We start from the raw sequence: 13,202 nt of genomic DNA, 5'->3' as shown, positions 1-13,202 counted from the left end.
TCTTTTATTCTGTCTCCACCGGTGTCCCCAAACTGAGAGTCCCCCACCACGTCACTTGCTCTCCTGTGTGGTTTTTAGGACAGATGAGTCCATGAAGGAACCCCACGTTATAACAAGAGGTCTGCCCTGAGAGGTTGGTAGATTGAAGACACCCTAGACATGGGCACATCCCTTCTCAGATCACAGGCACTCACCAGCTCGAGCTACAACTCCCAGTAGACTCACTGATAGGGCTGACCGTCCAGCTTGGTTGCAGCGACCTGTGGCCTGAGTATTGCCTGTGGGCAAAGAGAAGAAACGCTTCTCTCCCTTGCTCCCCCTCAGATCACCCATCGTGGCCTCCTTGTCCTTCAGAGGCATGTAAGGGAATGTTTCTTCTCCGAAACTCTGGGCCTAAGCAGTGTGGAACTTCCCTGTGACCCTGTGCCAGAGACCTGCTGAAGAAATTCCAGGGAGACAAATGGAGATTACATGGAAATCAATCACACACTGCGGGTGTTCTCTGCAGGCAACTGTTCAATTTTATTTCCTTTTCATTTTTCTCCCCGTTCCCTGGGATCAACTGCGTTAAGAGCTTGACGCCAGCAAGACTTGTGTGATTAAGTGGTAAACTTAAGCTGACTGCTGGCATACTCCATGTGTTTCTGTGGAAATGGGAGAGTGTTCAGGGCAAGGTGGGACAAGAGCTCTCCAGATCACCGAGGATGTGGAGACTGTAAGCATTCTGTCTTTATTTGAGTGTTACCTATAAGTGACTTTAATAATTAGGAAGTGAACTTCTTAATGATTATTCTCCTTAAAACCCAGGCATATTTTTGGCTATTTTCAGCTCATTTAAGAGTTACAGAGATTTATCTCACCAAACTACAATCCTGACAAAAGGGTGGATTGATTAATTAATTCACTGGCTCAGCAACATCATCTGAGATTCATATTCCTGTCATCTTTGTCCTTTGCTATATTCAGCATGTTCTCCTTTGATTAAAGTTTCTCGTCGTACCAAGATAGCTGCTGCAGCTCCAGACATCACATGTAGACACAGAAACCTAGAGGATGGGTAACTGCAGAAAAGCGCATAGTTCTTTTAGGAAGCGAGAAGGAGTTGGAGTGAGAAATGACCTCTGGGGTGACTCAATCCAAGGAACAATCCTTTGTTGAGAAACATTTATCTTTCTTCTTCTGCCTAAGACATTAAGCACAAATGTCTTGTCACGACATAATGAGACTTCTGCAGTATGCCCTTAAATGACCTTTCCTAGGTTTATTTCCTGTTGTTCTGTGCATGCCAAACAGGACCACTCGCTACTGCCAGAGTTTCCCACACTTTTCGTTTCTCCTTCCTTGGCTTGCCAAGGCTGTTCCCTGTATCTGGAATACACCTTGTCCATCATCCCTAACTCTTAACATGAAACATGTCGAGGGACAGAGACAGAAACAGAAACAGCCTTTCTCTTCCTCCTCCCGTCTCTCTTTTTATTACAAAATAAAATCCAAGATAGAGGAAACCATACAAAATAACCATAAATTCAGTTAATTCTTATAAGGTAAACCTCCTGCAGCCACCACCAGCTAAGAGCTGCCCAGTCACGGTGCCCTCTCTCTCCTTGACAGTAATCTTACTTTTACAATAATCACTTTTCTTTTTAAAGACAAATTCATCAACCAAATGTGTGTCCCCAGTGGTTTAGCCTTACCCATTGTTCAATGTAACTTTTTTTTTTTGGAGTGGTTTTGCTATAGGGTGCGTGCGCTCGCCAGAAAGACACAAGAGACAGAGAGACAGAAAGCAAGAAATCACCCTCCGGGGGGGTAGGGGGGATGGCCGTGCTGCAATTCCTTCTTGTCTTGGGGTCTTGGGCACACACACACGCACCCATCGTGAGTTTAAGCCACTGAATCCAGGACTAGAACCGCAGTCGACTACATTGGAGTCCAGTGACAGCCATTACGCTGACTGCTGGTCCTTCAATGTAACTTTTTAAAGAGGTTCTTAATCTACTAGTTACCCCTTCATTTCTTTTTTGTTTTTCCTTTTAAGATATCTATAGAAGAATCCAGACTTGTTGAGTTTTCATCCATTTGGATTTTGCTGATTGCACACTCAGAATGGTTAACATGTTCCTCGGTTTTGTGTATTTTCTGCAAATTGGCAGCTGGATCCGGAGACTAGATCTGATTTACGTCATTGACTCTGCTGGCCTGAATATAGGTGTTGCTGTGCTGTTGTCTCAAAAGGCACGACACATGTCTTACACTATTCTAATTCTGTCCTTTCCTCTCCTTTCTCCTTCCTCTTTTTCTAGTAAATTTGCTGGATTATGGGTTAGTGTTGGTTGTTGAAGGTCATTTTCTTAGTTTTCGGTGTATTCTTTCAATTTGCATTTTCAACTTTTTTTTCTTAAAGTTTGGAAATTTTTTTCTTAATTATAATTTTAGTCTTTATTTTAAAACCTGGCTTCGATTTTCTTCTTCAGGGATTTCTCTTAACTTCATGTTAAATCTTCTTTCACTGACTGTCTTCACCATTTGTTAATTTCTATTGTTTCTTTACCTGTTTCCCCTCCCCATTTCTTTTCCTTTTCTTATTTTTCCAGAAGGTATATACACTCACCAGAAAGACAGAGGGGCAGAAGGAGAGGAAGAAAGCACCTCCTAATGGGATGTGATCACGCTGCAGTCCCTTCTCCTCCATTTCTGCATCACGTCAGGATTTAGGGACATGCGCGCGCACACACACAACGTGCCTGGCATGTTTTTCTAGTCCCTGGACTCAGATTCAAACAGTGTGGTCGGACATGTGAGATCTAACTCTAAGTACCAGGCCACAGGGCCAGCCCACCATCTCTTCTTTATTTTTTAGAGAGATTTTTGCTATAGAGTGCATGCGCTCACCAAAGAGACACAGAGAGATGGAAAGACAGAAAGTAAGAAATCACCCCCCACAGTGGTTGGCCATGCTACAATCCCCTTTCCTTCATTCTTCTCTCAGGATTTTGGACACACATACACATGCTCCTAGCGTGAGTTTTGAGCTGCCAGGTCCAAGACTCGAACCGTGATCGACTACATGGGAGTCCAGTGATGTAACCATTATGCCATCTGCCGGTCCCAGCCACCATCTTTTCTTTGCTTAAAATTTTTTCTTCCTTTCACCTAGTTAGGCCATTAAGTTTTTTGTTTTTGTTTGTTTGTTTGTTTGTTTTAAGTTTCTTGCTTCTTCTAGTTTGCTCTTCATTTAGAATTTTTTTTGGAGAATTTTTTTTGCTATAGGGCGTGTGCGCTCACCAGAAAGACTGAGAGAGACAGAGAGATAGAAAGGGAGAAATCACCCCCCAGGGGGGATGGCCACGCCACAATCCCTTCTCCTCCATTCTCCTCTCAGGATGCACATGCGCCTGGCGTGAGTTTTAAGCCACCGGGTCCGGGACGCGAACCGTGGTCGACTGCGTGGGAGTGCAGCGACATAGCCATTACGCTAACTGCTGGTCCCTATGAAATGACTTTTTAAAATTTCTCATTTTTAGATGAAGTTTTGGCCTCATATTTGAGCCTTTCTGATTTCTATTGTTATTTCATGTCTTGGATATTTTTGTTGTCTCTTAATGAATTTCCAGTTTTATTTATTTTGTGAGCATGTCTTTTGGGCATGCTTTCGTTTAGGAATGCTGTTCTGCTTTCTACTCTGTCTGTTTACTTTTCTTTTTTTAACTTACCAGAAGGCGTGTGTGCTCACTAGGGGAAGGGAGAGAGAGCACGTCCCACATGGGGTGCGTACCTGTGGCCGTTTTAGTGTTCTGCCCTCAGGATTGGTAGCCACTGTTTCCTTCTGTATGGACGCCAATAACTTGCAGACCACACGGTTAACGGTGGTTTGCAATTACCCACTTGTGTTTCAGGGTTCACGAGGATGCCTTGTTGACTAATTCGCTTGTACATGTTTCCCCATGGGTTTTGCATGTAGTTGCTTTGTGTGGTTCTGTGGGTATTCAGAGATAGTGAAAAAGGATTGTTTTCACTGCTATCTTTTTTTCTTCATCATTTTAATTCCTCTAGTGCCTCTTACATATGTAGGAGAGGCTCATAAATATTGAGATCACATTGAAGAATTATTCCTGTTGGCAGAGAAATATTTACCTGAAGATATTTTGTTTTATGCAGCCCTTTTGGTCCCAGTATTCCTGTAGGTTTTTTTTTTTTTTCTCTGTCTTCAGGTAACTTTTATTAATAATGAATTCCTGGAAGGGATAACATCAAATGAGGAATTTTTACTGGCATCTGTAGTTGGAAAAAAGTACATAGCCCTAGGAAGGCAGATTCATTTTTATTTCAAGTCATAATTCTGATCATTTGATAATGACCCTTTGTAGTGTTATGTTAAGAAAGACTCTCTGGCCACATCATAGCTCATGGGTTTATAAATCAGCATGCTTTGGGCGGCAAGTAATAAAACCTAATTCAAAAGGACCAAAACAAGGGCCAGCCTGTGACCTGGTGGTTAAGTCAGCTGGACCCCACATGGCCAACTGTGCAGTTCTAGTCCTGGCACCAGAGACTTGGAAAACAGGCCAAGCATGTGTGCAGACATACCCAAAATCCCAAATGGAAGGAGGAATGGAAGAGAAGGGATTGAGGCCTGACCATGGCCCGTGGTGTGTGTGGAGGAATGCTTTCTCACTTTCCTCCTCTCTAGCTCTGTCTCTCTCCTGGAGGGCATGCACATTCTGACAATTTAAGAAATAAAATAAAAGACCAAAACAATGAGAGCATTTAGTACATTAGAATAATGATAAGTTCAGGGGCAGGACAGGTTCAGCACTGGTTAATGTAGCAGCCCAATAAGGTAACAGAGGACCAGGTTCTCCCTATGTCGCTTTCTATCATCCTCAGCATGACTGCTTTTTGTCCTTCTGAGATACAGGGTTCCTGCTGGAATTCCTGACTAGAGCAGAGAAGACTGTGTGTGTGTGTGTGTGTGTGTGTGTGTGTGTGTGTGTGTGGAGGGGGATGGTCATCTTTTAATCAGCAATGAAATCCTTTACCCAAACCCTGTCTGTAACCCCCAGCAGACCTTTGAGTTGGTTTTATCATCGAACCTGTCCCTAGTAGTACTACCAAGATCGGTCCAGACTCACTCCTCAATTATGGGAGGGAAATATGGCACGTGTGTCAAAATCAGGACTCCGCTAATGTGGCAGAGGGGAAGAGGACTCCCAGATGAGCAGTTGCAGTGCTTGCCACAGTGAGATGTGTCATGATGGGGAACTCTGTCTGCCACGGGCATAGGACAGAGATGTGATGTCACGGGGTCATACATTTGATATGACCCTTTACAGTTTAAAAAAAAAAAGTTTCATATACATTGTCTTTACTCTTGGTCAGAAGTATGCTTGACCTAAGCAGCTCAGTGGTTATCGTTTTTATTTTGTAGTAGGGACAATGAGACAGAGAGGCAGACTGATTTATACAAAAATGGTCGAAAAATGACAGAAGGGTCTCCTGCCTCCAGATCTAGTTTACCTTCTACTTTCTCTCCCTGGTGGCTGGCTAAAAGCCAGATTTCTTTCCCAGGGAGTAGGGGAAGCTTGGAGGTTACTGAGGGCAGGCCTTGTTAGTACCAGTTTGGTGAAGACTTTTCCCTCCAGGAAGCCTTTCTTTCCTACTCTCCCTCCTCCCTTCTCTCCTTCACCTTCTTTTCCAATTCACATACCATAAGTCACCTCTCAGTGGTCTTCAGTATATTCACAGTTGTGCATCCATTGTCAGTAAAGCCATCCTTTCTTTTTATCTTTTCTTTCTTTCTTTCTTTCTTTCTTTCTTTCTTTCTTTCTTTCTTTCTTTCTTTCTTTCTTTCTTTTTGGAGAGATCTTTGCTATATATAAGACATGTGTACTTGCTGCAGAGACAGAGTTCGAAAGGGAGAGAAAGTGATAAATCGTCCCTCACAGAGATCACCACACCACAATCCCTTCTCCTCTATTCTCTATGGATTGGGGGCAGCTCCAGGTGTGAGTTTCAAGCCTCCAGGCCAGGAATTTGAACCTGTCAGCCATGTGGGAACCCAACACCTTAACCACTATGCCACCTGCTGCATTAACCACTGTGCCACCTGCTGCATTAACCACTGTGCCACCTGCTAGTCCCGAAGCCATTGTTCCTTAATAACCATGTAACTTTCCTTTCAGAGTGGGGAAGTTGACCAAGGAGGGCCTCCAGAGGTCCCAGGTTTTTCCTTTCTTGAGGGTAACAGACTCCCTAGAGGAGTTCAGGGAGAGTTGGTGAGGGGGTGATGGGCAGGAGCACGTGCTGTGTCATCCAGAAAGGTAGCTGCTGGCGGTGTAGCTCGGGCCAGCAGCTGCCCTACAGGACCATAGGGCTGGGCTTGCCAGGTCTCTGGTTCTTCAAGGGAAGTTGGACATTTGGATCTTTAAGAGAACTTCCTGGATTTTTAAACATCGGCTATTTATGTTTAAAAACAACAACAACAACAACAAAAACCTGTGTGGTCTCTTGGAGATTGAAGATGACGTTTTGTTTGTTTGATTTGTCTCATTCTGTTTCAGTTATTTTCATCAACTTTTTTCCATTCATTTCATGCATTTATTTCATATCACCTGGGACTGGAGTTTTCTAGGTGTAATACAGGGGCAAATTTTGACAAACCTAATACTACAGCTAGCCCCGTAACAGGTTAGGCAATGCAAAGGGAGCTGGATCCCACACAGTTGATCAGAGTTTGAGTCCTGTCCTTGTAGGCTTGAAAAACATTTCAAGTGCATGCATACTTGCCCAGGATCCCGATGGGATGGAGAATCGGAGGAAAAAGGATTGTGGCAAGAAATCTCTCTCTCCTTTCTTTCTTTTTCCTTCTTCCTTTCTCGTGAGAGCATTCACACCCTCTGGCATAAAAACAAACAAAAATCAAAACATAATAACAAATAAGACCCCAAAAGGCCCATTAGATGAATGCCATCATGTTCTTAAATGTTTAGAGTAAGCAGCTGATGAAAAAGAGAGGGCTAGTGATGTGGCTTATAATCAGATGTTTGGTTGTTGACGTATTTGTCTTCAAACACTGCCACCGTGTTTAGATGAGATGGCTGGACTTCTCTCTTGTACCAGTCAGCCACAGATGTTTCTTTTTTTTTTCTTTTTCTTTTTGGAGAGGTTTTTGCTATAGGGCACTTGCACTCGCCAGAAAGACAGAGAGAGAGAGACAGAAAGCGAGAAATCACCCCCTAATGGGGATGGACACACCGCAATCCCTTCTCTTCCATTCTCTTCTCGGGATCTTGGGCATGCAAGCACATGCGCCCGGTGTTTTTTAAGCCACTGGGTCTGGGAGTCGAACCGCGGTCCACTACATGGGAGTCCAGCGACATAGCCATTACGCTAACTGCTGGTCCCCACAGATGTTTCTGATGTCAGTGCTTCTCTGTAGGCTTCAGCAGATGTCTCCCCAAACCCAGCTACTCTCCAAATAGCACCTGGGCATACCATCCCCTTCCTTCACAGCTTTCACTCAAGCCAAGGAGAAAAATGATCTTTCTGGGTTGGTCAGTGCTTAGCCGTTTCATCCATTAGCTCTTCGGTTTTTATACGAACACTGTGAAGTTGTCACCTGCATTTTAAAGTCATAGACACTGAGGCTTGAGTTTAGCAATTGGCCCATGCCACTTATCTGGCCAATTGCAGAGTCTCTTTTCAATTTGGTTTGTTAACTTTTTTCTTCTCTATGCTTTCATGCCCTGTGACCTGACTAGACTTGCCTGCCTCTAGATCTTTTTTTTTTTTTTTTCCTGCCTCTAGATCTTAACGTTGAGTTTTAAGGACTAGAAACATCCACTTTTATCTGTACCTTCCCAATGCTTTCTATCTAAAAATACATTTAAGTTAGGATTCTTTCAGTAGGACTCTTTCAGTTGCAAGTGACAGAAGCTCATCTCAAAGTGGCTTAAGCAAAAAAGAAAAACAAACAAAGGAATTAATTGGCTTCTGTCGTTGAAAAAACTGGGATGTGCTAACCTTAGGCATGGTTGGGTCCAGAAGCTTATTTGTCTTCAGTAACCTTCATGGGATGCCATTTGCTTCTTCTCAAAGAGGCTCTTCTCTTCTTGGCAATAAGTAGCCTCCAGTAGCTTCAGGCTGTTTTTCTATTGTGTGGAGCCAAAGCAGAAAGAAAATGCTCCATGTTGATTTGAGACTTGTAATCAAAATCCCTGGGCCAGCATGCTGTGCCTTCTTTGGGTCGTTCACATGCCTCTGAATTTTTCATTGTGGTCAAGAGGATTTCTACATTCTGTCGTATATAGGACAAGTCTCCATTCATGGGATAGAAGGAGATGCCATCCTCCTAAACTTCAAAGACTAATAGTGGAAAAAGACTGGTTCCCCAAGATGAGGGTGAGAGTTCTAAAAAAAAAAAAAAAAAAGTAGGGGATGAAGGCTGGGCACATAGTTACCTGCTCTTATATTTAAAACAACAGCCATTTTAATGTTTATTAAATATCCTGAGGACTAAAAAATATCCTTAATAAGAATCTTGGTTTTCAAAGAAAATTATAAGACCAAATATGAATTTTCAAAAAAAAAAAAAAAACAAGTTATGGGGGCCAACAGATGGCATAGTGGTTACATCACTGGGCTTGCACTTGGCTGACCACAGTTTGAGTTTTGGACCCGGTGGCTTGAAAATCATGCCAGGTGTGTGTGCTTGCATGCATGCATGCACGTGTGTGTATGTCCAAGATCCTGGGAAGAAAACGGAGAAGGGATTGCAGTTTGGCCATCCCCCTGGGGGGTGACTTCTCACTTTTCCTCTCACCATCTCTGTCTCTCTCTCTCTGACCAGCCCTAAAAAAAAAAAATCCCAGAAGCTGAGTTATGTTATCAGCAGTTCAGATGTTGCCTTTAAAAAAAGAAAAGGACCATTGGGACATTTGCCAAACTCACACTTTTTATAATAGAAAAAGAAAGGGCAAGCTTTGTTTTCCCATGTGTAACTAATATATGTACGATATAGATTCCTGGGGTCTTAACACAGCTTCCTGGTGGAGCAGTGTTTCATTTATCTGACATCATTAGGGAGTGAGGTTTTCTGGATGAGTGGGTTCTGCAGATATGTTTGTGCTTTTTAAGATTTAAATCTGGTTTTTAAAATTTTTTACACTACCAGAATACACTGATCCAATAAACATAAATTAACATCTCTAAGCCATTTTGTATCATGCTTCTAGAACTTAGAGTACCTGCCAGCAGGTATGAGAATCTACAGCATAAATACGACTCTTCTCTTCAAGACCTGAGTTGGGAGGGTGTATACTTTTCATATGAAAACAAACATACAAGTATATTATGGACAAGAATACAAAATTCTTAGGAATATTTTAGATAAAATCTGAGCCAATTCGAGCTGTTAGGTTATTGGGGAAGTCATGACTTGTTTTTCTATGCAAAAATGTATCATGACTTTCCCAGTGACCCAATATTATCCAGATTTTATCTTCCTCTCCTCTTCCATTCCTTCCTCCCATACATATCAATGTGCCTTTAGGGAAAAATAGACCGCAAATGCTCTCCAAGCTTACTGAAGCTCTTTGTCTCTTCAGGAAATGTCTCCAAACCCCAGTGCTTTTTTTCTTCTTCAGTGTGCATTACATTGAGCACTTCTCCATCACTGGTCAGTCTTTACATTATGTTTAGGAGATAATTGGGCATTGGCACGAGAAACCAGATAGTCAAGCTTTTTAAACAAATAACATTAAAGTCACAGGTATATCTAAATCAGTAGACTTAGCAAGACAGGGATCTTCCTTTTTTTCCATAAAATAAGTTCAGGGCTATGTGACCTGTCCAGTGGGAGACTCATACTGGGAAGAAACTGGTGAAATCGTTGGGAATCTGACCATTAGTAAAATGGGACATCAACCAGTGTGGTCATTGATCCTAGCCCATGACCCTTGTCACTTCTAAGAATGTAGGTTGTCTGTGCTTTCTTGACACTAGTGCAGAGTAGTCAGCCTGCTTATGGCTGTGAAGTCTTACTGCTTCCTGCTCTTTGGACTGCCCCCCCACCCCTCTGCCAGCAGGTGCAGGGCGTTATGGCTTCACTATTCATGACTCTTCAGAACTCATGGCTTTGATCATGAAGTGGAATTGCTTTTAGCACCCCTTGAAGCACGTCTATCATATTTGAAGGTCATCCCAAGCAAAAGTCCAACTGTATGTCTCATGAATGGTGATTTGTTAAACTTTATTTAGTTGCAGACATGTTTTTGACTCTTATTTTGAAATAATTTTCAATTTACAAAAGTAGTCCTTTGAACCCTTTACCCAGCTTCCCCTGATGTTAACAGCTTACATAACCATAGTTCAATGATCTAGACCATGAAATTAACATTGAGACCATATTATTAATTTATGTACAGACCTTATTTGAATGTCAGTCGTTCCTCCCACTAACATCTTTGTTTTCTGTTCCAGTGTCCAATCCAGGATCCTACAATATATTTAGTTGTCCTGTCTCCCTAGTCCCCTCCAATCCATGGCATTTCCTTAGTCTTTTCATTACTCTTCATGGCCTTGCCAATTTTGAAAAGGGTAGCCAATTACTTTGTAGAGTTTGGCTTTGTCTTATGTTTTCTCACGACTCGTTTGACGCGTTTGTGGTACTGCAGGACATGCCCTTTGCAGGGCACCATGTCAGAACAGTACTGGCATTGTGTTACCGGGGATGTCACTTTGATCACCTAGTCGAGGTGATGTCTGCCAGATCTCTTCAGTGTAGTTACCCTTTACAGCATATTTTTTTCCCCTTGCAATTAATAAATATCTTGTAAGAAAGGCCTGATGGTATTGCAGTGGTAAAACATGATGCTCAGCATGGCAGATCCCGTAAAGGAAGCTTCCAGATTCTCCCTCAGAGATCTCCCTGAGTGCGTTAGGCATATGCTTACCCGTGATCTCTGGCTAGGTGAGGCTGGGGGTGGAACATGGTATCGAGACCTGTTGTGGTACCTGTCTGTTTGGCTCCTTCATTCTCTCATAGAATGAATGAATGAATAAATAAGTAAACAAACTTCAGAAAATTCTCTCACGGGAAGATACTTTTGAGACTATCTGACTATATAGTTGCAGATACTTTTTCTTCCAAAGAGAATTTCTGCGAAGGTCTAGTATAAACAGCAGGTGGAAGTGAGTGGCACTGATTGAAATGGACACGGGGTGGGACTCAGCTCTTCCCATCCCGTCCCTAGAACAGCCTAAATCATGTGGAATCCCTAAGCCTTTGTGGAATGCTGTTTGAAAATCACAGCTCTGGGTTGTGCTTTGGGGCTTCTGGTTGTCATGATTCTTATAAAACCCTGCAATGAAAATGTTTTGCAAAACAGTTTGCTCCCACATTGGAAGCAGCCAGGTTAGAGTTAACGTAAAGGGCGTGAGGTGTAACTGACACCGGCTTACATTTGCGTTGGCACCTTCTCTGTCGGTCCCTATGCTAAACCTAAGAAATACCAAATTCATAAAACAGAGTCTCTGTCCATCAAAACGACATCTTTTCTTTCAGAACCAAGAGGTCTTCATAACCTAGGCCCGAGGAAATAACATGAAGGGAGAGAACAAAAACACAAAAAATTGGCTTTTGGGAGAAATGTACTTGAAGATTTACGCTTTGGTTTTCGATTGAGTGCAGGGCCCACTTTGGCTTAACTAGCCATCAGGTCTTGGTTGAAAGCAGTTATTTCCCCTCTGAGAAGCATGTATACTTTAGCAGGGGAAAAAAAAAAAAAAGATGGAGTTCTAACTCCCTCCACCCCCCCCAAAAGACACCATCCTTTGGTGACTTTGATTCTCTTTCCCATATTTGAAAGGATCCAAATCCCCGTCCTTCATGGATGAGGTGTTTCGGTTGTCCATAATTACATTATTATTCCAGACACTGCCGGAATGCTTCTTGCTGAGGAGGGAGGATTAGACCGAGGAGGCTGGAGCGAGCTGAAGCCAGTCATCTGCCCCGCGCCTGGCAAAGGAGATTATGCCTCTGGAACTGAGGTTCCTGGCTGAGTCTTTGTGGCTTAATTAGTCTCCTGTCTCCTTTCCCTTTATGACAGTGGCAGAACCTGGTACGCACCCCCTCTTAAATGAATGCAAATGCCTCTAACGAAGTTTTATAATCGTTCATTTTAAACAAATCAGAAAATTGTCAAAACCACTCCAGTCTCAGGGAATTCAGGGATAGGAAATAACTTTTAAAAGCATATGTTTCTCAAGGGAGTACAGTAGCAAATACCATCCCTTTAAATTCTGGTTAACATGAAGCCTTTATTGACTGCTTATGATGGTTCTGCACAATTTAATGCTCTTTTAAGTGAATATTATTTCACTTCTTCACGCAAGTCAATGCAGCCTCTTGGATCTGTAAATTTAGATGCTGATCACAACCAGAAGTCAATGTATAAAACGGTTACAATTTAATTAACTGGTAATAGATCTTATGCAGTGTCAGGTTAAAGGGAATGTATAAATATCGCTTTATGAACCAGCTTCTGCACAAAGTACAGACACCGGCCATTCCCTTTCTTCTCTCTCATGGGATGACTTATGGGATAGCCTTATTAACTGCAAAGAAGTGTGAGATGGGATGGAGGAGGGGACCCATTATCAAACAGCTGTGTCCAGCCAACAGCCTTGAGGAATTTGACTTCAGAGGTCAATAAAGATTCCTGACAATGTTAAAGTCATTTTACGAGACACCATCGAAAGTCTTCAACTCATCCCTTGTCTTTGGCTTTTGACAGAGAAAGGGCAAAAAACAGTTTTGAGGTCTTATCAGTAGATTTGCGATAAAGAACAAGCATTGGTTCAAAACTATTCACCCTACAGGTGGAGAAACTGAGCCCCAGAGCAGGGAGGGACCTGAGCTCTTCGCTTTTTTCCAGTAGCACCACACATTGCTTGTGAGATCAAGACTCCAGGGAGGTTCCTCAGGGCTGAAAACCCCCTGGGAATCTTGCCCAGACTTCTTGTATCATGAGGAGATGAGGCTTTGGCCACTGCAGTGCGTTCCTTCTGCAGCTCTGTATTTAGCTCCCAACAAGAGAAAATGTGTTTCATCACCCTTCTTCCACCAGCCAAGTAGGCTCCAGGAGAGGAGTTTATTCCCACTACCTGAGGCTCTGTCTGCATTGCTGGGATAGAATGGAAAG

General features: G+C 42.8%; 1 protein-coding gene across 1 annotated transcript in view; it reads left to right on the top strand.

Moving 5' to 3' along the window:
* Positions 1-652: 652 nt before the first annotated feature.
* GALNT10 (polypeptide N-acetylgalactosaminyltransferase 10) overlaps positions 653-13,202 on the top strand; it is a 195,972-nt gene continuing 183,422 nt past the window's right edge. Inside the window, exon 1 of the mRNA XM_027766965.1 lies at positions 653-715. Within this exon, the coding sequence (XP_027622766.1) occupies positions 653-715 (63 nt within the window). The remainder of the gene's footprint in view (positions 716-13,202) is intronic.

Source organism: Tupaia chinensis, unplaced genomic scaffold, assembly GCF_000334495.1.
Source record: "Tupaia chinensis unplaced genomic scaffold, TupChi_1.0 Scaffold143796_1, whole genome shotgun sequence".
Lineage (NCBI taxonomy): Eukaryota > Metazoa > Chordata > Mammalia > Scandentia > Tupaiidae > Tupaia > Tupaia belangeri.
This window is presented reverse-complemented; position numbering and strand designations above follow the sequence as displayed.